At 46.5% G+C, this 23,546-nt stretch overlaps 6 protein-coding genes, 2 non-coding genes and 1 pseudogene across 9 annotated transcripts; 8 read left to right on the plus strand and 1 right to left on the minus strand.

The window, feature by feature from the left end:
* The first annotated feature begins 113 nt into the window (after window positions 1-113).
* LOC9634296 lies at window positions 114-879 on the plus strand. The gene has a single exon (XM_002965476.2). It carries the CDS (start codon window positions 300-302, stop codon window positions 720-722), a length of 423 nt encoding a protein of 140 aa, XP_002965522.1. The 5' UTR covers window positions 114-299; the 3' UTR covers window positions 723-879.
* Window positions 761-2,013, minus strand: LOC9634297 (HVA22-like protein f). Of its 2 annotated transcripts, none has more exons than XM_024670703.1 (7): window positions 1,943-2,013; window positions 1,829-1,876; window positions 1,747-1,773; window positions 1,561-1,683; window positions 1,217-1,487; window positions 1,005-1,159; window positions 761-925 (listed from the first exon to the last, which is right to left on the minus strand). In XM_024670703.1, exons 2-6 carry the CDS (start codon window positions 1,873-1,875, stop codon window positions 1,040-1,042), a joined length of 588 nt encoding a protein of 195 aa, XP_024526471.1. In that variant the 5' UTR covers window position 1,876; window positions 1,943-2,013; the 3' UTR covers window positions 761-925; window positions 1,005-1,039. The 2 variants fall into 2 exon arrangements, with proteins under 2 accessions (XP_024526471.1, XP_002965862.1); XM_002965816.2 differs by having other exon boundaries at window positions 761-950; window positions 1,943-2,012.
* Window positions 2,014-2,766: 753 nt separating this feature from the next.
* On the plus strand, window positions 2,767-4,894 carry LOC9635672 (proteinaceous RNase P 1, chloroplastic/mitochondrial). Its single transcript, XM_024670651.1, has 6 exons — window positions 2,767-3,934; window positions 3,983-4,084; window positions 4,143-4,318; window positions 4,387-4,507; window positions 4,554-4,622; window positions 4,680-4,894. Exons 1-6 carry the CDS (start codon window positions 2,789-2,791, stop codon window positions 4,803-4,805), a joined length of 1,740 nt encoding a protein of 579 aa, XP_024526419.1. The 5' UTR covers window positions 2,767-2,788; the 3' UTR covers window positions 4,806-4,894.
* On the plus strand, window positions 4,870-7,071 carry LOC112344893 (pentatricopeptide repeat-containing protein At4g02750-like). Its single transcript, XM_024670434.1, has one exon. The coding sequence runs from the start codon at window positions 4,870-4,872 to the stop codon at window positions 7,069-7,071; it is 2,202 nt and encodes a 733-aa protein (XP_024526202.1).
* A 2,173-nt stretch (window positions 7,072-9,244) lies between these two features.
* TRNAN-GUU lies at window positions 9,245-9,318 on the plus strand. The gene has a single exon. It is a non-coding gene; the product is annotated as a tRNA-Asn (tRNA).
* Window positions 9,319-9,389: 71 nt separating this feature from the next.
* TRNAN-GUU lies at window positions 9,390-9,463 on the plus strand. The gene has a single exon. It is a non-coding gene; the product is annotated as a tRNA-Asn (tRNA).
* A 114-nt stretch (window positions 9,464-9,577) lies between these two features.
* On the plus strand, window positions 9,578-11,855 carry LOC112344915 (pentatricopeptide repeat-containing protein At4g18520, chloroplastic-like). Its single transcript, XM_024670481.1, has 2 exons — window positions 9,578-11,593; window positions 11,649-11,855. The coding sequence occupies exons 1-2, from the start codon at window positions 9,671-9,673 to the stop codon at window positions 11,730-11,732; spliced, it is 2,007 nt and encodes a 668-aa protein (XP_024526249.1). The 5' UTR covers window positions 9,578-9,670; the 3' UTR covers window positions 11,733-11,855.
* A 396-nt stretch (window positions 11,856-12,251) lies between these two features.
* LOC9634299 lies at window positions 12,252-13,770 on the plus strand (annotated as a pseudogene).
* Window positions 13,771-15,778: 2,008 nt separating this feature from the next.
* LOC9634301 (NADPH-dependent aldehyde reductase-like protein, chloroplastic) lies at window positions 15,779-16,593 on the plus strand. Its single transcript, XM_002965481.2, has one exon. The coding sequence runs from the start codon at window positions 15,786-15,788 to the stop codon at window positions 16,551-16,553; it is 768 nt and encodes a 255-aa protein (XP_002965527.1). The 5' UTR covers window positions 15,779-15,785; the 3' UTR covers window positions 16,554-16,593.
* Window positions 16,594-23,546: the final 6,953 nt, after the last annotated feature.

Consider the following 23,546-nt stretch of genomic DNA (forward strand, 5'->3'; position numbering starts at 1 on the left):
GATATCTCTCGCTCTCAAACTTAAAAAGACCGCGTCAACTTTTTCCACGAGAAATACATTATTTGTTTTGTTTCTCGTTATACGGGCTGCGTGGTTCGCCACCTAACGAGAGTAAATTCTGCTGACACGCGCGCCCGTACGCTCCACCACTTGTGGACCCCTGGCCCATCCCGCCTCTGTATAAAACGTACAATCCCTACCTCCTCTTCCCTGTGTATCTTGTCTATAGCCATAGCTAGAGCTCCGTGAGAGAAGAGCACTCCAGAAGAGGGAAAGAGAGCTCTCGAGCTTCCACAGCCATGGTGGTCACCGAGGAGCAGAAGAAGGGCGGCGAGATGTACCAGGGGCACGAAGTTTGCCTGCCCAAGGCGGTGGAATTGCTCCAGCAGTTTGGATTGCCTGGAGGGCTCTTGCCCCTTGAGGATGTCGAGGAATGCGGCGTGGTGCACGACACCGGCTTCGTCTGGATCCTCTCCAAGAAGAAAGTGGACCACTACTTCAAGCTCGCCAAGCGCAAGGTGTGCTACGGCACCGAGATCACGGCTCACATCGTCAAGAACAAGCTGGAGCAGCTGCGCGGTGTCAAGGCCAGAGAGCTGCTGCTGTGGGTGGACGTGAACGAGATCGAGGTGGACCAGCGCGACTCGGGTAAGATCCACTTCCGCGGCCTGGCCGGGATCACGCGGACTTTCCCGGTGGAGTGCTTCGCTCCAGGCGAGTGATGGAAGGAGCTCTCTTTTAAACCGGGAAGAGGGGGGGATCTGGAAAGTTGAGCTATCGGTTAGTTCCATCTTTGAGTTCCTAGAGTAGTAAAACTTCCCTGGTGTTGTTAGTTTGCAAAGAAAGCACAAACTTTAAATCGAACAATTGTTCTAGCAAGTGTTCTCGCCGTTGTTTCTGCCTTCTCACGGCTATCTACAAGGTTCTGTTTGTTATTTGGGTGATTGATCCTGGAAGTTAACGCATCAGTGCCGAGAAGGAAAAAAATGAAAACAAAACCATACCAGTGTTTACAAACTCGAGGAGAGTGAAAGCTTTGTCAGCTCGGTGGTGAGTGGTGAAACTTTGCTTTGTCGAAGAGCAGACGAATGGGAGATTTCGGTGTCTTTGGAGGCGTCGTCCTCGGCGAGGTCTTGTTCTTCGCAGACTGCTTCGTAGCCTGGAACAAAAAATGATAAGAATGAAGAACAGAGGAAAAATGGTCAGAGCAAGTTACAGAAGTGATGAGTTTGTCGAACGCGTTTGGCCCATACTCCGAGATGTACTGAGCTACGGCTACTCGGGCGTCGGAGCTCATCATGCGAAGCAACTTCTTTTGCTTCTCGTTGTAGTCATACGTGTGTTCGTCGTCCAGGTGATCCTTTTGGGTTTGTATGTTGTATAGTCCTCTTCTAACGTAGTTCCTGTAGAGGAAGCAAGCACCGCGGAACTGTGGAAGTATGAGCCAGAAGATCAAAAGTATTTTGACCATCGGCCAGATTGGAATCCTGGAACGCAAAAGTAAAGAGATCATATAAGAAAGCCCCACAAGAAATAGAGAAAAAGAAAGAACGAACTTACATTTCTAGGACTCTGTCTGCTGCTAGCTCGAAGAGTGCTATGAAGGAATATATCACCCAGTAAGTAAGCCATTGCTCATCGTCTTCCTTGAAAGGGCTCTCAATCGCCCTGATTGATTGATACCTGGAAGAAGGAGAATGATGTTTTGGACATAGAACATTATAGAAGGAAAAGAGGAGAACTTACAATGGATAGCCGAGCATCACAGCCGGTCTGGAATCGCGCAAAATCAGCGAAAATGCTCGATAGACACGATTGAGAAGCTTACCCGAGATAAGGCAGCAAGGACTTGAGCAGCGTCAGGGTCACGCCCATCCTGGAGAAAATCTGTGAGGAATCGCTCTGACGAGCACTCGCGGCTCCAAAATCCACGAATTCATACCTCGAAACCCCTGGAAATCGACGAGCTCCTTCGCATCAACGTCGCTGTCTCGTCTAGGGCAGCATTTGTTTTTATGCGAGCTATGCTTGTGCTTGCAGGATAGCATATTCCAGGACTGCAAGAAAAGCTATCCAACGGTATTGGAGCTGATAGAAAACTTCAACGGGCAGATCCCTGCCACGTCACCCACCCAAGAGCCCTAAGGTTTTAGGGTTCTTCATCCACTCGAATTTTCGTTTTGATTTATTTGTGGCGATGCGGTGCTGGCGATGAATCTCTCGGGGATCTCGTTCGTCTACTTGCGATTCTCGCCGCTGGTCTCATCGCTACAGCCACTCCATGGCGCCTTAGGTAGTTTGCTTTCGATTCATTCTAAATTCTTGAAGGAGAGCTTGGCTTGCAGGGCGTCGGTAGCCTTAGCCGCGAGTAGCTATTACAGTAAAGAGATCGGCGTAGTCTTAGATCCCTGGCATTGCTACAGGAGGCCCGTAAGTGGCGATTCACAGGAAGCTGGAGAGATCAAAGTCTCGCCAAGTAAGAAATCGAGGGGCGAGAAGTCTATAGCTGTTACAAGCGACACTCACATTGCTAAATCCAGCTCAAAGAAGGCTGGGATCAAGAAGGAAACTAAGGAGCTTTCATCTTCTTCATCCTCAGCCAAGTGTAAGAAGAAGAAAATCGAGATCGAGGCAGCCGAAGTGAAGTCCGAAACGATCAATCCTCTGGAAGGTAAGCTGCAAACTCTGGTCGTGCCTGAAAGCGTCCTTTGGCTGAAGCCGCTGCCTGTGAAGATCGAGATCCAGAAGGCAAAAGTTGGCCGAAGGAAAGAGAAGAATTCGTGAAGTCATGCCGATAGCCAGTGAGGTTTTGGAGGGTGACCTGCCGCTGAGGGTCAATTATCTTCAGCTGGAAACCAAGAAGAGAGCTGCGACAGACAACACGAATCACGAGAGCAAGCGATGCGTCCAAAAGAAGAAGAAGTTTACGCCCGACTCGGAGCTGAGGTTCAAGCTGGAGAGCTGCTCGAAAGTGGGGGACGTGACTGGAGCTTTAGACATTTACGACTCCAGCAAGGATCAAGGTGTGAAGCTGAGCCAGTATCACTACAACGTTCTCTTGTACCTGTGCTCGTCGGCTGCATTGGGAGTGATCGTTCCGGGGAAAGGCAGCAGGCATCAGAAAAGTTCTTCGGAGGTGGCAGCCACCGTAGAAGACGAGGGGATTTTGTTCCGGGGAAACATGACCGCTTTGGTGCCACGAAACACCACGGGCTTGTCGCAAGAAGTGATGAAGCTGGCACTGGATAGGGGCCTGGAGATTTACGAGCGGATGAAACTCGAAGGTATCTCGGCGAACGAGGCGGCCTTCACGTCCATTGCAAGGCTCGCTGTTGCTAAACGGGATGGCGACTTGGCCTTTTCGCTTGTGAAAGAGATGACAACGTCCGGGATCACTCCCAAGCTGAGGTCTTACGGTCCAGCGCTCTACACTTACTTCAAGTCCAACCGGGTTGACAAGGCGTTTGAGGTTGACGATCATATGCGCTCCTTCGGTGTCCAGCCAGAGGAGATGGAGCTCCAAATTTTACTAGAGCTGAGCTTGAAGGCGGGACAGGAGCAAAGAGTGTACTCGGTGCTACACAGGTTGAGGCGCTCAGTGCGAGAAGTTTCTCCATCCACGGCTACTACTATTGAGAGATGGTTTTCAAGCGACGCTGCTTCGTCCAGTGGGAGTGACAAGAAGTATGACGACGAGGACGTTAGAAGAGCTCTGGCAGCACAAGGTGGTGGTGGTCTCGAACTCGGCTGGATCGGCTCCGGGAGATGGAGTGTAAAGCGCACAGCTTTGGACGCGAGCGGAGTATGCGAAAGCTGCAGGCACAAGATGGCCGCTGTCGATCTTAACGCAGAAGAAACGAACAGGTTTGCGGAGAATCTGGCTGCTCTGGCTTGTGAGAAAGAACGCGACGCAAATTCTTTCAAGGAGTTCCAGGTAAAAAGACTTTCTTCTTGTTAGCCATTAACTTGTAGCATAACGCAGGAGTGGATGGCCGAGCATGGACCATTTGATGCCATAGTGGATGGCGCAAACGTTGCCTTGTTCAATCAGAACTTCAGTGCTGGAGGATTCAGTTTCTCACAGGTAACTGTGTTAGATGTTCTTCCGCTGATCTCCTCCCTACTTTGTTTTGTTCTCGCAGTTGAATTCCGTCGTGACCGAGCTATCAAATCAGCATGGGAAGTCACCCTTGGTGATCTTGCATAAAAGGCGCGTCACTGGAGGGCCAGCAGCTTCTCCCCAATCTCAGGAACTATTGAAGCAGTGGACTGCAGCGAATGCTCTGTATACCGCTGCGACGGGATCAAACGACGACTGGTTAGTCTTTTTTTCTGGAGAAAACTAGAGAAGAGATCGTCTTGCCTTACACTCTTATCACTCTCCAGGTATTGGCTTTACGCCGCCGTGACGTGCAAGTGTTTGCTGGTTAGCAACGACGAGATGAGAGACCATCTCTTTCAGATGCTTGGGAACGATCTATTTCCTCGGTGGAAGGAGCGACATCAGGTAAAACTCCGAGCTTTAAGTTAGTAGAAGTTCATGTTTCTCGCAGGCTCGCTTTGGGTTCTCGAATAGCAACCCGTTTTTCGACATGCCGCCCCCATATTCTACGGTGATCCAGGTTGTTCTCTCGGATTTTTCTCTCTTTTTCTACGCGCTCACTGAGTTCTTGCTCCAGGAATGCGAGAATGGTTCTTGGCATTTCCCGATTAGCAGAGGCAACGATGAAGATGATGAAGCCGAGGAGCCGCACAAGCAGCCGCGATCTTGGCTTTGCATCAGACGCGACGAGGAAACAAAGTAATTGAATGAGACGAAGGAAAAAAATGTGTTAAAAAGAAGAGGTTTTTTAGGGCTCTTCCCTGTCAATGGTGAAAATCGCCAGGAGCTCAATCGAACAGAGCTTGAGGGCGTGCGTAGATCTGATCGAAGGGCAACGCCTCCATGGCCGGGTCCGCTCCGATTTCCGCGACGACACCTTCCTCGCCAATCTGCTCGTCCAAATGTATGGGCGATGCGGTAGCGTCAAAGACGCGCGCGCGGCATTCAAGCAGATCGAGCACCGCGACCAATTCTCGTGGAATCTCATGCTTGGCGCTTACGTCCAGAACGGCTGCGTCGCCGACGCCAAGAAGATGTTCGATCGGATGAAGCGGCGAGACATCGTCTCGTGGACGACGGTCATGGCGGCATTTGCCCAATGCGGGCAATTGCAAGAGGCCGAGCGAATGCTCCACCGGATGCCAAACCTTAGCGCCGTGTCGTGGAATTCGATCATCGCTGGCTACGCGCAAGCTGGAAACGCGCGATCAGCGAAGGCGTTGTTCGATCAAATGCCCGTGGTGGATGAGATCTCTTGGGCAACGCTCATCGCGGCAAATGCCCAAAGGGGGCATTCTTCCCAGGCCAAGGAAGTCTTTGATGAGATGCCCTCTCGCAATGTATTTGCCTGGACGGCGCTCATCCAAGCGCTCGCGGAGGACGGCTATGGCGGCGACGCGATGCGCGCGTTCGAGGCGATGCCGGGCAGGAACTCCGTGGCGTGCAATGCGATGATGCGCGCGCTGGCCGAGGCCGGCGATCCGGACGGAGCCAAGAGGGTCTTTGATGACAACCTGGATCGCAGCGTGGTGTCGTGGACGTCGCTCTTCCAGGGATTGCTCTCCGGGCAGCGGCCGCTCGAGGAGGCCGAGGAGATCTTCGGCCGCTGCCCCGCCAGGGACGCCGTGCTCTGGAATTCGATGCTCGCGGCCCACGCCGCCAGGCCGCAATCGATCGCTGCGGCAAAAGCCCTCTTTCGCCGGATGCCTGGGAAGAACGTCGTGTCCTGGACGACGATGATCTCCGCCTACGTCGCTGCTGGAGACCTCCGCCGCGCCGATCGCGTCTTCTCGCGGATGCCCTGGCACGACGCCGTGGTCTGGAACGCGATGATCGCCGGTTATGCGAGCAAGGCCAAGGTGGATCGCGCCGAGGAGCTCTTCGCTCGAATGCCCGGGTGGAATCCCACGTCGTGGTATCTCATGATCGCGGCGTATGCGCACAATGGCCACTGCTCCAGCGCGATCGAGCTCTTCCGGCTCATGAATCTGGTTGGGACGAACGCCGCCAGCGAGTTCTTGTTCGTGAGCTTGCTGGGGGCTTGCAGCCACAAGGGGACGATCGAGGAGGGGTGGGGGATCTTCCGGGAGATGGTGGGCGATTTTGGAGTGGTGGCGATCAAGGAGCACTACTGCGCGATGATCGATGTGCTGGGGCGGGCGGGGAAGCTGCGCGAGGCGGAGGAGCTGGCGGAGACGATGCCTTTCCTGGCGGACGAGGCGGCGTGGGGGAGCTTGCTCGCGGCGTGTAAGGCGGTGGAGAGCGAGTATGGCGTGGAGGTGGCGAGGAGAGCTGCCGCCAAGGTTATGGAGCTCAGCACCGAGAAGGCGTCGCCATATCTCGCGCTGGCGAGTGTCTACGTTGGGATCGACAAGGGGGGTGGCAAAGCTGTGGAGAGTTCTTCGATGGATTCTTCTTCCAAGGCTGTGGTAGCAGGGGAGAGTTCTTCCGGATCGATTGAGGAGGATTTGATGGAGAGCTCTTTGATGGATTCTTCTTCTAAGGGAGTGGTAGCATGGGAGAGTTCTTCCAGATCGATTGAGGAGGCTTTGATGGCGAATGGAGAAGATGGTGGATTGAAAGCAAGCAGTGATGGGGAGGACGATGGAGAAGATGGCGACAAGAGGGATGACAATTCTGTAGAGAGTTCTTCGATAGCAGGGGAAAGTTCTTCCAGATCGATTGATTTGATGGCGAAGTCCTCTAGTGGAGAAGGAGAAGACGATGGTGGATTGAGAGCAAGCAGTGATGGGGGGGAGGACGGAGAAGATGGAGCTCCTGCAACGCTTGGAGGAGATGATTGTGGATCGTCGTCTCGAGCAGTAGCGAGTGAGGAAAGTTTTGTAGGCAAGGATGGATCTAACGCATCTTCGCAAACTTCTTCTTCTAGACGACGAGAAACTATTGCTATTGTCGAAGATGGTGGAAAAGCTAGAACTCGAGGCAGGAAAAGGAGAAAAACGTTGTAACAGCGCATTTTTTTGTTCCTAGCTCTCTTTCGCGGGTCTTTTGAAGATAACATGTCAGCCCTATCTTTATTATCTTACAATTAATCATAATTATTTGATTAGTAACATGATTAACCTAAACTGCCAAAACGATTGTCATGTGAACCAAGAGTTTTGATATTATAGAGCAAAGAAGGCTGCCAGGGGACTAAACAAGCTGGACGTTGACAAGATCAATATATTTTTCTTGATCTTCCTCGTCCAAGAGCTTCTTCCACTCCCCGTCACTCCATTCCATGAGTTTATACCACTTTGTTGGCTTGAGCAACGCTATATAAACCTTGTCATTCCTAGCCTTGATGCTAAACTTCACCGTAGTTGGATCAAAAACTTCTGGATCATCGATTCCCCTCAAGCATGCAACCTCCTTGAAATTACCCTCCACTACTTTCAAAAGCCTGAGGAGCCCGTGCGTGGGATCATATCGAGCAACTAAGAAACCATCCTGCCACTTCTCAAGCCTGATGTCTATGGGTCTACACTCCCCAGTGACAGCACGGCCAAGCTTTACAATGATCTTGTAATTTTCATCTTCTTGCTCGTCGTACTTGACCACCCGATTAGCTTTCAACCCATACCATTCACCCGCATGCGTAATCAGGCTGTTCACATAATACTCTACCGTGCCATCAATTTCCTCCCATCCATTCCTGCTTGAGTTGAAGACCGACAAAAAGTGCCATGGTGAAAATCCAATAAAAGAGATCATAGGTACAAGAAGCTGGTATCGTCGTGTGTCACTCTTGTCGAGCACTATGGCCATTCCACCCTGGGCAACAGTTCCGTAGGATTCAAAACTAGGCAAAACCTTCACCTGTCTGCTGAAAAGATCGCACACAAATACTGTCCATACTGCACTGAACTGCTGCCAACTTGCAAATAAGAAGCAGGCAAGGTTACTCTCGTGATCGTAGGCCATACAACTTTCATAGGTGAGAGGACCAAAACCTTGCTTGACATTTTGCCTGGACACAAAGTCCATCAAAAAGTCCAACGGCATCCTCTTGAATGATAATTCCCCATCACGACTTCTTGGAAGAACAAGGGAAAGCTGGATCAAATTCTTAACCTCGAGCTCCTCCTGACTAAAAGTTGCACTTGACTGGACTTGCCAACAACAGGAGCTTAGAACTCTACGCACAGACGCTGCCCACTCCTTAGAAACCAATCTCACACTTCCCAAATCCTCTATCGGAAGCATCTCTAAAATATCCCTGAGGAATAGCCTAAAAACTTCTTCCCACATCGCTTCCATCGTTCTCTACCTAGGCCTCAGGGCAAATTAACTTATAATAATAGACGCGTAAGAACGTATGGATCTAACGCATCTTTGCAAAGTTCTTCTAGGCGACGAGAAATTGTCGAAGATGGTGGAAAAACTAGAACTCGAGGCACAGAGAAAAACGTTGTAACAGAGCATTTTCTTTTGTTCTTGGCAAGATCTCGTGAAGTTGAAAGTAGGGTTCTTTCAGCGCATTGTTTGCGTGGATGGCCTGTCCGTAGGCATCCACCAGGTTGGATCGTTTGGAATTTTCTCCTTGTTGGGGGGAATCACTTGCCCTTTGTATGTGGAGGCAACGTAGCCCTCTGGAACCCAAAATCCCGTCTTTGGGTCCCTGATCCACCAGCTCTCTTTGGCGTGTGGGATTTTCTTCTTCTTCATCTCTTCCTCATTGGGTCCAATAATCGTGCGTTTCTCCTGTGGATTTCTAGCCGATTTTTTCTTTCCCTTGCTCGATGGCGGGGATCTCGATCGAGACTTGCCTTTCTTTCCGCCGCTCTTGGTGGCTAAATCCCTGCCGCTCCTGCTGGTTGGATCGCAAATTCGGAGAGCCTTTCGTTCGTCATCTCGCGTGAATGGAATTTCTCGCTCTATATGCTACTGACCTCGAATAACAGCAATCGTCCCATCTCGCGCAGCTCGGGCCCATGAAATCCCATGGCGAGAAGCGTTGCAACACATTCCTGCGAAGGGATCGCTCGAAATTTCTGGCCACAGCCCCGGATTGCCCTGCCATCGATCACCACGGCCCCAAAACAATTCGAATGGGGTTCGCGCCAAAGGGTATAACACGTCAGCCCTATCTCTAAAATGTGATAATTATTACCATAATATTTTATTTAAGTTTTATTAGCTGGAATAGCTCAGATGGTCAGAGCGTGTGGCTGTTAACCACAAGGTCGGAGGTTCGATCCCTCTTTCCAGCGTGAATTATGAAAAGTAATATTAAAAATTTTACCTATAATTTTTACCATAATTATGTGATTGGATTTTATAAGCTGGAATAGCTCAGATGGTCAGAGCGTGTGGCTGTTAACCACAAGGTCGAAGGTTCGATCCCTCCTTCCAGCGTAAATTAAATTGAATATGGTAAATTACAATTACAATTATTACCATAAATATGTCATTAGATTTATAAGCTGTTAACCACAATGTCGGAGGTTCGATCGCTTTTTCCAGCGCAATTTTACTCTTTCAATCTTGGCGCAGCCCTAGGCAAGAAAGAAGCAATGCGCGGTAAGCATCGATCCATTCCAACTTGCCCTGGCGATTCGAGCCATGGCAAGGGCCGCGGGGCAGCAGCACAAAGATCTCTCTCCCCAATGCGCGGTAAGCATGGATCCATTCCAAGCCATGGCAAGGCAACAGCAGCACAAAGACCTCTCTCCCCTGCTCGACGCGCTCAAATCGTGCAGCGCTGCCAGAGATCTCGAGAAGGGCAAGGCCGTCCACGCCGCCGCGATCCAGAGCAGTGACGACTCCAACATCTACGTCGCAAACAGCCTCGTCGCGATGTACTCCAAGTGTGGAAGCCTCGCCGATGCAAAGAGCGTCTTTGAAAGGATCTCTTCGCGCACAGTCGCCTCCTGGAACGCGCTGATGCTTGGATACGTGGAAAACGGGCATGGAGAGCTCGCACTCGAGCTCCTCTCGCGGATGACCCACGCTCCAAACGCTCGAAGCTTTGCTATTGCAGTGAGGGCGTGCGGAATCCTGGCTGGGAGCGACGAAGAGAAGCTCGAGAGGCTCCTGGATTTGCACTCCCGAGCGGAAAAATGTGGCCTTGACTCGGATATCTTTGTGGCGACGAGCTTGGTCGATGCTTATGTGAAGTGTCGGAGGCTCCAGAGTTCTTGCAAGGCTTTCCAGAGGAGTTTGAGGCGAGACGTGGTGCTGTGGACGGCACTGATCCTCGGATGTGTGGAGAACCACGAACACGATTTGGCTCTCGAGTTTTTCTCGTCCATGATGGCCGAAGGATGCAAGCCAAATGCTCGGACTTTTGTTGCTGCTGTCAAGGCTTGCAGTGGTTTGGCCGAGAAAGAAGGTGGCAAGGTTTTGGATGGGAGGCTTGTCAAGATGGAGGCTCTGGAAAAAGGAGTTTTTCTCCAGGCTTTGGCTGCAAAGAATGGTTTTGATACCGATGCTTTCCTGGCGAGCACTCTGATCGACATGTTTGCAAAGTGTGGGAGCATGGTTGATGCTCGGAGGATTTTTGATGGATCGGCTCGCGGCAAAGACGTGGTTTTGTGGAACGCTTTGATGCTGGGATGCGCGGAGAATGGCGAGGAAGAAGCTGCTCTGGAGGTTTTCTACGACATGGTTGAGTTCTGTGAGCCGAATCAGCGGAGTTTTGTGGCTCTTTTCAAGGCTTGCTCGGGCTTGGCGGCCAGAGAAGCTGGACGAGATGCGGGAAAGAAGCTTGTGTGGCTTGAGAAAGCCATGGCTTTTCACTCCCGAGCGGCACAAAACGGATTTTCGGCTGAGATGTTCGTCGCCAACAGCCTTGTCGATTTGTATGCAAAGTGTGGGAGCATGGCGGACGCAAGGAGAGTTTTTGATGGGATGGAATCGTATGATTTCGTCGCATGGAACACTCTCCTTGTTAACTACGTGGAAGACGGACAAGAACTTTTAGCTCTCGAGCTTTTCTCTGGGATAGAATCCCAGCTCCAAAGCTCCGGAGTGTTTGTCACTGCTCTCAAGGCCTGTGCTCGGTACGCAGCGAAAGAACAGGGAAAACAGATCGATGGCAAAGTTCTAAAGCTCGAGTCCTTGGAGAAAGGCATGGCTCTTCACTCGCAAGCTTTGAAGAGTGGCCTCGATCACGACGTTCACGTCTCAAGCTCGCTGGTGGACATGTACGCAAGCTGCGGGAGCTGCGACGACGCTCGGAAAGCTTTCGACGGGATGAAACATCACGACGTGGTGTCGTGGAGCACGCTGATCGACTGCTTCGCCGAGAACGGCCAAGGCAAGATCGCTCTCGGGCTGTTCTCTTCGATGCTCTGTGCGGGATTCTCACCCAACTCCCTGACTTACGTCGCAGCTCTCAAAGCTTGTGCGAGCCTGGTGGATTTCAAGGCCGGGAGCTCGATCCACGCTCAAGTTTGCCGAAGAGGCATCGAGGATGATCCCGTTCTAGCGACCTGTCTGGTGGATTTCTTCAGCAAATCCGGGGCCATGGACAAGGCTCAGGAGGTATTTGATTCGGTTCGCGAGAGAGATCTAGTGATCTGGACCGCTTTGATCTCAGGATACAGTCACCAGGGAGACACGAGCAAAACTTTTGCGCTTTTCGACGCCATGCAAGAACAGGGCTTACGTCCAAACGGCGTGACTTACGTGACCATCTTGACGGCGTGCAGCCACGCCGGGCTCGTGAAGAAAGGCCAGAGTTTGTTCGAGGGGATGACTCGTAAGCACGGGATCTCTGCAGAGATGGAGCACTACCTGTGCATGGTGGACATGCTGGGACGAGCGAACAAGCTGGAAGAAGCTCTGGCTATGACGAAGGAGATGCCCTTCCAAGCGACCGAGACGGTGTGGACGACGGTGCTGGGAGCTTGCAAGAAATGGGGCAATGTGGAGATTGGAAAGGCTGCGTTTCAGGCCTTTGTGGACGTGGGAGGAAGCGATGCTGCAGCGTACACGCTAATGGCGAATCTGTGGAAGAGCTCAAGCCAATGAGTAGCTTTGCAAACGATGAAAATGGTGGTGGAGGAATCCCAGGTCAATCAACAACGTCCAGATCTTCATTCAAGCTTGCGGGTTGGCCGAGACTTCCTTGGATTGTGGAAAGGAAATCTCCATTTAAAGTTGGAGACTTCTTCGTTTCTAGCGGAATCCATCCGTCATCACGATGAGGATCGTCCTGTTGCTCGTCTCCTCCATCTTGATTGCCGCTGCTTCTCGCAGTAACGATCGGGTGCTCAGGGATCTCGCGAAGGAGGAGCAGCAAAGATTTCTGCCGGGGATCAAGCTGGGAATGAGCAGGCTCGACAAGTGGGGATCTTTCCACTCTTTCTCGTCACTCACGCAGAGCTTTCTGGACGAGCTCCTCCACGAAGTTGTCACCCACGACTTCGCTCGAGCCCGAGCTCTCGCCAGCAGGCTCGTCTCGTCAAACTCCCCGAATCGCTCTTCTTCGGATCATCGCCATCTCGCCGAGGAAGAAGAAGTGGAGCACGACCTCGCCCAGACTCCTGTGAGCTTCACCAATGGCGGTGTCTACTACTCCAGCATCACCCTCGGCTCGCCACCCAAGGACTTCTCGCTTGTCATGGACACCGGCAGTGATCTCACCTGGGTCCGATGCGATCCTTGCTCCCCGGACTGCAGCTCCACCTTCGATCGCCTGGCTTCCAACACTTACAAGGCTCTCACTTGCGCGGATGATGTGTGCTCCTACTTGCGCCACACCGATTGCTCCAGCTCCTCCTCCTCGGCTAGCTCAGGCTGCCAGTACTCTTACGGCTATGGCGACGGCTCTTTCACTCAGGGAGATCTCTCCGTGACACGCTCAAGATGGCGGGTGCCGCGAGCGACGAGCTGGAAGAGTTCCCGGGTTTCGTGTTTGGCTGCGGCTCTCTCCTCAAGGGTCTCATCTCCGGTGAAGTTGGAATCCTCGCTCTCTCGCCCGGATCGCTCTCGTTTCCCTCCCAGATTGGAGAGAAGTATGGCAACAAGTTCTCCTACTGTCTCCTCCGGCAGACCGCCCAGAATTCGCTCAAGAAAAGCCCAATGGTTTTTGGAGAGGCCGCGGTGGAGCTCAAGGAGCCCGGCTCCGGCAAGCCCCAAGAGCTCCAGTACACGCCCATTGGCGAGAGCTCCATTTACTATACGGTCCGGCTGGATGGAATTTCGGTTGGAAACCAACGGCTGGATCTCTCCCCCAGCACATTCCTCAACGGCCAGGACAAGCCCACCATCTTCGATTCGGGGACAACGCTCACGATGCTCCCGTCCGGGGTGTGCGATTCCATCAAGCAATCGCTGGCGTCCATGGTTTCCGGCGCGGAATTTGTGGCGATCAAGGGCCTGGATGCGTGCTTTCGTGTGCCGCCATCGTCCGGCCAGGGTCTCCCGGACATTACGTTCCATTTCAATGGTGGTGCCGATTTTGTGACGCGTCCAAGCAACTATGTGATCGATCTGGGGAGTCTCCAGTGCTTGATCTTTGTTCCCACGAACGAGGTGTCAATCTTTGGGAACCTCCAGCAGCAGGATTTCTTTGTGCTGCACGACATGGACAATCGGAGGATTGGATTCAAGGAGACTGACTGTGGTGCTCATAGCCTGAGGGCTTAACTAGGATTTGTCTGGAATGTGTGAATCGTTTTTTGTATTTTCTATAATGAGAAGATGAAGCTTGGACAGATCACTAATTCTTCCCTTAAAGCTAAGCACACTCGCTTGATCGCCACAGAATCGCACACTGAAATTGACGGTAGTGTGATACTGGAGAAATTTCAATTTTTGGCTGCTATTTTGTTAACGTTGTACTTAGAAAGCTCCTGAAAATCGCAAGGATTGACAGTTTTCTTAGAATGCTCGCACAGAGAAACTCTTCCGCTTACAGGGAAGCAATTGTCGAGCAGTGCCTCCACTTCTTATAATGTACTTTTCTTCCTTCTTTCCTGAAGCGTTCTGTTTTGTTTTGCTTCCTTGGTACCATGAGGCAGCAGCAGTTCTGCTGCATGAAAAGAAGAAGCAGTTATCCGAGGCATCTTGTCTAGGGATTGTCTCCCGCTCAAACCTTGAGGTGGGGACACAATGTGCGTCACTACTGAGGTGAGCCAGCTCGCGGTACATGGAGCCGGAGTTGACGCCCCGGCTACCGTGATTCTCGACCCGTTTGTGCTTGTCAATACCGGGTCCCAGCTTGCAATTCAGAGATATGGACATGGAGCTTGGTCAAAGATCACTTTGGGTGAACAGCATCTCAACTCGTCACCGTGGAGTATGCAGGCCGTGTCGCATGACTACTACACGCTACGAAGCTACGACCAACCGAACATCGTTTCAGAGATTACTCATTGGCTGGTGCTGGCGTGATAGAAGATATGGATCGCTACAACCATCGTGAGAACGAGGAATATGGGCTTCCATAAACAGCTGCTAAAGTCTAGCATGTTAAGATCCTCTCTTTTCCTCATGTGAGAGAGTCGTTTTTCCCATTGTCTGCCTATTTCTCCATATATCGATGGTGTCAGATGATAATGCATTGATTTTCGCAGATCTAGAACTGCACTTCGAGTCGAAAGAATGGACAATCTCGCTCTTCCAAAAAGCATCCGAATCTTCACTTTAATAAGACTTAGTAGTTCGCCGCAGCTAGGTTTGCTGCGGCGATTAGTGATATATTTCAAAGGATATCACTAATCCTTTGAAATTAGTGATATCTCGTGTGGCTTGTTATGGAAGTTTTTCGCTATTTAAAGAGACCACGTTTAGCCTTCACAGGAATTAGGCAGCATGAGGTCTTTGAGTTTTAGAGGCAGAACGAACTTTGGCATTGGTGTTGGAAGTGGTTCCTGTGGGTGGATTATCTACTGGAGGTTAATGTTCATAGCAGCTTACAGGATGGTCCAAGATACATGGAAAGACAAAGAAGAAGAAGACCAGCAACAAAAGGACAGGGAACAGGCCGATTCGCAAGAAGAAGAAGACGAAGAAAAAGAAAAAGAAGAAGAAAAAGAAGAAGAAAAAGAAGAAGAACAGAAGGGCAAGAGGAAGAGAGTAGCAAAATCATCATCTCAAAGCAAGAAAAAGAAAGTAAGTGAAGATGAATCTCATAGTGGTGTGTCTAAGTCTGAGATGCTTCAAACTATTCTCCGGTACTGTCCTGTGTATGTGAAGCCTGCAGTAGATGTCTTCTCACTAAGTTTTAAGATTCAACCTGGGATGAATCCTTTTGAGATGTCTAAGCCAGGTTTGCTGGTCTATGAGTTGCTCCGGCGTCCAGATGCTGCAGCAAAGCTGGCCCCGGCGGGTCTCGACCCCGTGCATGACATCCAATTGCGGCACGACGCTGATGGTATTTATAACGCTCAACTGGTAGAGAGGATTTCCAAGATGCTGAACAAGTTGAAAAACTATTTCCCCGACAGTGAGGACAAACTCAAGGGAACACCATATGCCGGATCCAGTTCAGGAGACATGTCTTACAACATCGATACTGACCGTACTCTGGAGGAGATAACCGGGAGCTTTGACAAAGCTGCCAAACAGGGCTGCACTTGCCGGGAGTATTAGCATCGTTTTTAAAATACGCTTTAGATGAGACGATTGTCTTTTAAAAGCTCATCCTAAATTTAAAAAACTAAGTCAATTTGACTTAAGCAGTGTTTTTGACTAAAGATTTTGACCAACTTTGAATTAGGGTTCACTCATGAACAGGGGACTGGAGGGCCGTGTGGCGATCGTCACCGGGGCGTCCCGCGGCATTGGGCGCGAGATAGCGCTCACGCTCGCCTCCTACGGCGCCAGCATCGTCATCGGCTACCAGAAGAATGTCGCGCAGGCCGAGGAGGTCGCCTCCCAGATCCAGTCGCTCCACGGCCAAGATCGCGCGCTCATCGTCCAGGTCGAGGTAAGCCGCGAGTCCGATGTGAAATTCCTCTTCGATGCCGCCGAGAGCCACTTCAAGAAGAAGCCCCACATCCTCGTCAACGCTGCCGGGGTTTTGCTCTCCACTTATCCCAAGCTGGAAGAAACCTCTCTCGAGGATTGGGACTGGGTGTTCTCGGTGAACACGAAGGGGTGTTTCATGGCTTGCAAGGAGGCTGCCAAGCGCCTGGACGATCGCGGCGGCGGAAGGATCGTCAACATCACGTCCACAGTGGTGGCGAATTTGCCACTGGGCTACGGAGCTTATGCCGCGAGCAAGGCTGCCGTGGAGACTTTCACCAAGATCCTCGCCAAGGAAGTTGGGGCGAGGAAGATCACTGCGAACTGTGTAGCTCCCGGGCCTGTCGCGAGTGAGCTCTTCTTTGAGGGCAAGAGCGAGGAGATGATCCAGCGATTCGTGGATCAAACGCCACTCAAGAGGCTCGGGGAAGTCAAGGATATTGTGGAGATGGTTGCGTTGATCGTGAGCGATGCTGGCGAGTGGCTTAATGGCCAGGTGGTAAGGCTCAATGGTGGCTTGGCTATGTAAAGAAGCTATATCACTAAGAATACGGTTTTCGTTCTAGCAATCTGGAAGCTCTGCGAAATCTTGTCGCTCTGTGTCTTGGCAAATCTCCATGGAGTAGCGAGCTCTGGTGGACATGCCAGGACATCCACTGGCTTCTTCGTGGAGCTCCTCAAGTTGGAGCCATTGGAGCCACGACGTATCAAGAACAAGCTAAATGTCGTCTCCAAACATCCGAGAAAACGAAGCTCCATCAATGCAAAGATGACAAAGGAGAAGACCCGGACCATAACAAAACATAAGACGAAAAGAAGAAAGAAAAAGGAATACTTACTGCCAAAAGTGATCATTGATGAATCACCGTGAGTGAGATTTTTGGAGCACATTCCGGTGGTGGGATTCCTGATTCCCGTCTGAGCAAGTCTAACATTGAGCTAGATTAGAAGAAAAGTACAAATATAATAGCGAGAACTTATGATTCTTTAAGGATCATTGTAAATCAGACAGAGTAATCTCACATGTTTGAACTCCTTGTCAGGCTTAGGTGGTTGATCAGATCTATAATGTTGTTCTTGTTGCTACTGCCGTTCATCATCATCATGAAGAAATTGCCAGTGGTTGCTTGCAATTGTTATGTTTTTCTCTTTCCACCTCTACTTGGTATTTTGAGATTGTTCTTGCCCATACCACTAGTGGCACTTGTTATCAGAACCATCATCACTACCTCCTGGTGCTGATGACATACAGTTTAGGCCAGTTATGCCAAAGAAAGCCATAAACATGACTCTATAGGTCAGCCAACTTTACTTCATGTAATAAATGTCTTTCAGATATACATTTTTAGTATATTTCTCAATTTCTTCTTCAGGTATCTTCGATTAAAACGTTTCGTTACACGGGGGGGGGGCGGGTGACATGGATAGGGAACCTGAGTTAGGTGGGATGTACAAGGAGTGGAGATTGGAGTCTCGGTCCAGGCCATGGGACAAGAACGGTGGGTGATTTGGAAGCCATTCTAAGGGCACACATACACGAATCTCGGCAATGGTATCAACATGGTGGAGGTTGTTGTTAGCAATGGTCCAGATATGCTACTCTCCAAAAAAGGAACAAGCCAGAGCAACTAAGTGGTGGATCTCATGCTTTAAAACACAAATAGAGGAGGGACTATTATGGCAATGGAAACCTCTAGACAGGGTGTTAAAGGTGGCATGTGGAGGAGACATAGAGCTAGATAGGATAAGACCAAGCCCCCCTCTTCTTCTGGGGATGACAATTAAGGAGGGGCTTGTGTGAAGGAGGGAAGAATGATATGAATTAGCCTAAAGGGCTTTACAACCAAGCAATTACCCCCATGTATATCCATTCTCAATCTCCCTGAAGGACCAATATGAAAGAGCAAGAGTAACACCTTGATAATTTGGGCTAGATTGCATTCTTTCCTTCAACTAGAGAAGAAAATCCTAACCAACTATTTTAAAGAAATTTTAAAATACAAGAATATTTTATAATATTCTTCCAAAATATTATAGTATTCTATAACTGGCAAAAAGGCAAATGCTTAATTATAAAGACTGGTTCATATAAAGGATAAAGTATCTTTTCAAAGTATATTTCTCTTTACTCTTTTATGTTTGTTCTTAGATGCACAAGAGTTCACCTGTGGCAAAGTGGGCTTTACAATTCATTGATGATATGTTTTAAAGACATTAAGAATATGGCTGTCTAATAAAAATTGGAAAATCTTTAGATGACTGCTTAAGTGCATGAACTTCAGACTGAAGACCACTTGAAAGATGCATTCCTTATGGCTGTAATTTTCATTAACACAATTAATCACGTTGTTTTAAATGACTTGAAATATATGTAGCTCACTTTTAAAATTTTAACTGGATTCAGTTAAATATAAACCAATATACAGTCCATGTGGCACATAAAAATTAGTTACACAGAATTAACAATCACTCACCAATGATTGCCATCGATCGATCGTGGAACACAAAGCCACTTTGTCACAAATTCAGCCAGTATAATGGTCCAAGATCAAGTGCTCATATGTGACATCACTCTATTCGTAAGGAACTTAGTTGGCCAATACAGCCATGCACATTGGATTCTAAGGTTCTAGAAGTTATTTTAGAGTATGTTTCTTTTTCTTATTGATTCCTTATAAATTATTTTTTATGCAATTGGTGAGTTAAAAAATCCTCCAAAAGTCAAAGACACTAATAAGGATTATAAAGTTGAATGTAGCTTTTCAATGGTAATTAGCAAGGATTTACTAGTTAGACCATCCAAACAATTAGTCTAGATTCTAATGGATAATGGAGGTTTAGGATTAGTTTCAATTCCTAGGTGACAATGCAATCACCAACTCAAGGAGGGTTTAAAGTAGATAAAAAGCTAGTTTTTAATATTATTGACAACTTGAAAGGTAAAATAATAAGCTTTAGAGCACATGATGATAATTTTGCCTATGAGATCAAAATTTAACATGTTTATGAAGCATTAACTCAAGATAAAGAGTAAAGCTTTCCCTTTTAGTTGTAATTTTATCTTCATATATCTCCCAAGATTTTAAGGATTCACAATGACAACATATCCAAATTCCATTTTATGATCACATGTGTTACATTTTCCATTATGTGCATTGCACATAAGTTTAGATGGGGTGTAAAAGCTCATTTACAATGACAAGTTCTTTTTCCCCCATTTTTTGCAATTTATTTTAATGCAGCTACAATGAAAAGAACTCAAAGAATGTTCATTTGGAAAGGTGAATAAAGTTGAGTTATTTTGATATGACTAATGTAGAGCAAGGTGATAAAGATGGCACATATATACTACTGTTTGTGAATTTAAGATTTGGTGGTTTGAAGCTTTATATAAAATTTTAAAAGTTAAAGAAAGCTAGTCTTAGAGACCTAAGAGAGATACTTGAAGGTAATCTGGATGACTTCCAATGTGGGTTAAATAGGAAGAAAATAAAAGGCTGGGTTAAGTTAAATATCTTTTGTAGAATGTGCTTAAAACCATTGAAACTTATGGTTATATAAATAGATTTAGAGAAATACTTTCTACAACTTAGCTCCCCTATACTTGAAAATATTTTTTCTTGTTCACAAGCTAGAACACCTCTATAACCATTTCAAAGCTTTTTTTAAAGGATTTAATCCTTCATGATAACTTTTATGCTATGTCATTATAAAATATGCATGACAAGCCAATTTGTATAATTTTTCCATTCCTTTTGTGTTCCATAAAGCAAAATTAACATAAAAATTTATATACATAATGAATATGCTAAGAAGTGATGATTAATTAGAGCTAAATATTGAAAACAAAACACTTTACCACATGTTTATTTGCTCTTTTATTGATGCATAGGGAGAGAATAAGTAAATATCTTTGCAAATATTGCAATGTTAAAGGTGTGTAAACCTAGCTTCATGAGAAAAATATAGGCATCTTCTATAATTCTTTCCATGCATTCAATATTAAGACCATTCTAATTGCAATAATCCTTTGCAATTATAAAATTTTCTCCAAAATACCACATGCCTAAAAGGTGTCTCTTTCCTAAATAACTTGATTAAAATATAAAAATGTATGTTGATACTTACCAAATGATATTTAAGATGATTATGATATAAAAAGTGTCTTGCTTTATCACCTTCTAAAAAAGGTTTACAAGTCTTTCTGACTTCTCAATTCATATATGTCTTCCATGTAAACTAACTTTTGACAAAAACAATTTCACTTTTTTTATAGCTAAATTTGATGTAGATAATGGTTGTTTGTTCCATACAAACATGGGAAAGAGCATTATTACCTTTTCCACAATTCTTACAAATGCATGTAAAGTGCAAATGTGTATATGTTGAAGGGGTATTGGTAAAATTACTAAGGATATATCTCAGTTTGGTAGTAAAAATAGAGAACTAAAAGTTCACCCTATTGACTCAGTGTTAGTGTATAAATTTAAATCACTAATTTAAAATAGAAGAGTTCTACATTATACATTAAAAATTACTTATACATTAAAAAAACACTCTTATTTAAACCATAAAGACATTTTATGGTTTTAAATTTGTAGTTAGTATTCCACTTTGAATTTCTCATGACTATCTACATAAAGTATTTCATCATAATTATAAAATCTAATAACCTCTAGAAGTTGGGTTTAGGACAGAAAAAACTTTAAGGACTTGAGGTTTTCTTGTAGAACTTGATAAATCCCAAGAAAACTATATAATAAAAGGAAAATTAGGCTTAAAAGAAAAAACAATTATATATCAAAGATCATATTTTGATAGTGTATGCATATGATCTTGCTGTAGCTGAATTTTGAATGCCTTGTTCATGATGCTAATAGATACACACTCCATTGATTAATTTTCCATTGCAATTCTCCTCTTTAATGTTATAAAACTTTACTATTACTGGTAAGACCTTAAGGATATCAACCCAAATATTATTTTAACAAATATTATATTTGTCAGAAATTGTTTTATGTTCAATATCTATACTTCAATTAATGTGGAGGAAGACACCTAATTTAGTTATCATATTTAGCATGCATTTAACTCTCATAGTCACAATTTATTGTGTAATTTTCATGTGGTAAGATTGTGGTAGTATTGCTTTCCTCCTAAGATTAGATTTTAGAGCATTAAAACTAACTTTATACACCTGTCTCAAGATTCCCACATGATTGCAAACAGTTTGTATATTTTAAAGGCTAAAAGTTGAGAATTACTTAAATCAAGCTACTTCACAAATAAAGACTTCACATAAGAATATCATTGATTGCTAGGTTTTTGCTAGGTTTTACCAGCTCTTCTTTACTTCATCTAGATAAAAGATATTCTGGCAAAAGTGAATCTGCATTTTCCTATTGCCCTTCCAAATGCATAATTTACAAAAAGCTTGAATGTAATGTTTAAAATGTTCTTATCTTTATACTTTCTTTGGTTTTGTTTAACAAGAACTAAAAGGTGTTTCTTTAATCAAGACAAGCTTTTGCTTCAAAAAACTTACCTCTTCTATTTATACTTTTTGTTTAGGGGAGAGAGTTTTATGTAGATGCATCACTTTAAATTTATGTTTAAGTCTGGCAAATTGTTGTTCACTGTCCTTATATTTAAGTTGTCAAATTTGTTTTTAATTATCTAAACAATAGAATGACTATAAAACAATAATACCTTATCTTTACTAAGCATACCTTTAAAACTTCAAAAAGGATTTGCAGGAACATCAAGAGGAGGTATTGGTGGATTTGTAGATGGTGCCAATTGTTCCTAATGCCTTTGAATGAAGTATTTTAGTCATTGCATATGCATAATTTCTAAAGGATCAGTTTATTAAATGTTATGCATACCTTATAAACTTGTGATCCAACTTGCTACAACACTTGATATGGTCCCTTTCACTAAGAAAGGACACCTTAGATAAACCACATACCATAAATATGGGAAAACAAATTAACATCAAGTCATCCACTTTGTACTTTGTAGGTGGATGATGATGGGAGTTGTAGTGCTATTATTGTCCCATTTATATATGGCTTATGTATTCGGCAAACTTTGCTCAGATAAGTGGAAGAATGTGTCAAGACCCCCAACAAGATCAAGATTGGAAAATGCAGAAGACAAAGAGAAAAGCTAATGGAAACGAAGAAAAAGCCTTAGACTAGCATTGATTTAGATTGTGGAGAAATGGAATAAGGCTAACCTATATATACTATAAGTTGATGAAGCTCCACCACCCTTGAATCAAGGACGGCCTAAATATAGCTAAGGTCAAGGAGGTGCCATGTCATCATCAAGAATGTGATTCAAGACTCAAGAATCATATAGGAAATCAAAGAGTCAGGAATAGGGAAGTGTCTCGAGAGTCAGAAATATAGTCTGTAGGTCAGGAATCCAGTGAGAGTCAGGAATGTGGCAAGAATTGGGGAATTCCTGATAGCACCCCCTCCTCAAGAACGAGTGGAACGAGGATGTGAATTAAAACGAAGAGGAGGATGAGATGGGCAGTGAGGGACGGGAAAGGGAGAATGAAAAGAATGAGGACTGGGATGAGAAGGATAGGGGTGGTGGAAGTTCTGAACAAAGTCAAGAGAATGAATCAGGTTGTTTACAGGTTCCCAAGTGCATTCCTCAGGTCCATAACACTTCCAGTTTACCAGATAGTAGAGTTTAGACTATGAGATCTTGGAATCAAGGATGTCCTAAACCTCATACTCAGACCTATCCTTGAGCTACACAAGTGGAGGTGGAGGAATGACTCGATTTGGAATAGGATTGGGAATATAAGGCTTAAGGAGAGAGGAGTGAAAAATGGAGTGAATTTGATATGAGGAGGGAAGTGCAAGGCGATAAGTGACAGGATTAATGATGGCAATGACAGGGAAAAGACTAAGGCATTTGAAATCGAGTTTGGGACATGGCCTAGTGGTGGAGATATTTCGCATAAGGAGCCAGACTTTATCCCCGATATTGTAAGGGGGACAATCCTGACGATGGATATTGGCAAATGTTTTATGAGATTTCTGAGCACGATGGAGGTGGAAGGAGATGGAGTTGTGGATTTCCTGGAGGTTGGAGACAAATGCCTCAGAGCGGGGATTTAAACAAGAGGATTCGGATGGAGAAGGAAGTGAAAGATTGAATCGAGGATTGCAGCCAAAGTTTGCAAAGGAGGAAACTTGAAGAGAGTTGTTATAGAAGAACTCAGCAAGGGGAAGGATATTGAACCAGTCATCTTGATGATAGTTGATGAAGCACCTCAGGAATTGTTCCAACGTCTGAATTGTTCGCTCAGACTGTCTATAAGTTTGAGGATGATACGTTGAAGAGAGGTTGGCCTTCACTCCAAGCAATTGCAAGAACCATTGCCAGAAATGAGAGATGAATTGAGGTCCCTGATCTGAAACCACATCTGCAGGAATCCCATGAAGTCAAAAAATTTCCTTGAATACCAGTTTTGCCATGTCCTTGCCCGAAAACTCCTTGG

Source organism: Selaginella moellendorffii, unplaced genomic scaffold (assembly GCF_000143415.4).
Source record: "Selaginella moellendorffii unplaced genomic scaffold, v1.0 SELMOscaffold_6, whole genome shotgun sequence".
NCBI classification, from domain to species: Eukaryota; Viridiplantae; Streptophyta; class Lycopodiopsida; order Selaginellales; family Selaginellaceae; genus Selaginella; species Selaginella moellendorffii.

What these genes read in the sequence shown, in the direction of transcription:
- LOC9634296 (XM_002965476.2), top strand. Translation starts at nt 300, where the DNA reads ATGGTGGTCACCGAGGAGCAGAAGAAGGGCGGCGAGATGTACCAGGGG.
- LOC9634297 (XM_024670703.1), bottom strand. Translation starts at nt 1,875, where the DNA reads ATGGGCGTGACCCTGACGCTGCTCAAGTCCTTGCTGCCTTATCTCGG. An exon ending in GTGATGCTCGGCTATCCATT is followed by an intron (nt 1,684 to 1,746) that starts GTAAGTTCTCCT and finishes TCCTTCTTCCAG; the next exon opens with GTATCAATCAATCAGGGCGA. An exon ending in TCGACAAACTCATCACTTCT is followed by an intron (nt 1,160 to 1,216) that starts GTAACTTGCTCT and finishes TTTTTGTTCCAG; the next exon opens with GCTACGAAGCAGTCTGCGAA.
- LOC9635672 (XM_024670651.1), top strand. Translation starts at nt 2,789, where the DNA reads ATGCCGATAGCCAGTGAGGTTTTGGAGGGTGACCTGCCGCTGAGGGTC. An exon ending in ATTCTTTCAAGGAGTTCCAG is followed by an intron (nt 3,935 to 3,982) that starts GTAAAAAGACTT and finishes AGCATAACGCAG; the next exon opens with GAGTGGATGGCCGAGCATGG. An exon ending in GGTGGAAGGAGCGACATCAG is followed by an intron (nt 4,508 to 4,553) that starts GTAAAACTCCGA and finishes TGTTTCTCGCAG; the next exon opens with GCTCGCTTTGGGTTCTCGAA.
- LOC112344893 (XM_024670434.1), top strand. Translation starts at nt 4,870, where the DNA reads ATGGTGAAAATCGCCAGGAGCTCAATCGAACAGAGCTTGAGGGCGTGC.
- LOC112344915 (XM_024670481.1), top strand. Translation starts at nt 9,671, where the DNA reads ATGGCAAGGGCCGCGGGGCAGCAGCACAAAGATCTCTCTCCCCAATGC. An exon ending in CCATGGACAAGGCTCAGGAG is followed by an intron (nt 11,594 to 11,648) that starts GTATTTGATTCG and finishes CTTTGATCTCAG; the next exon opens with GATACAGTCACCAGGGAGAC.
- LOC9634301 (XM_002965481.2), top strand. Translation starts at nt 15,786, where the DNA reads ATGAACAGGGGACTGGAGGGCCGTGTGGCGATCGTCACCGGGGCGTCC.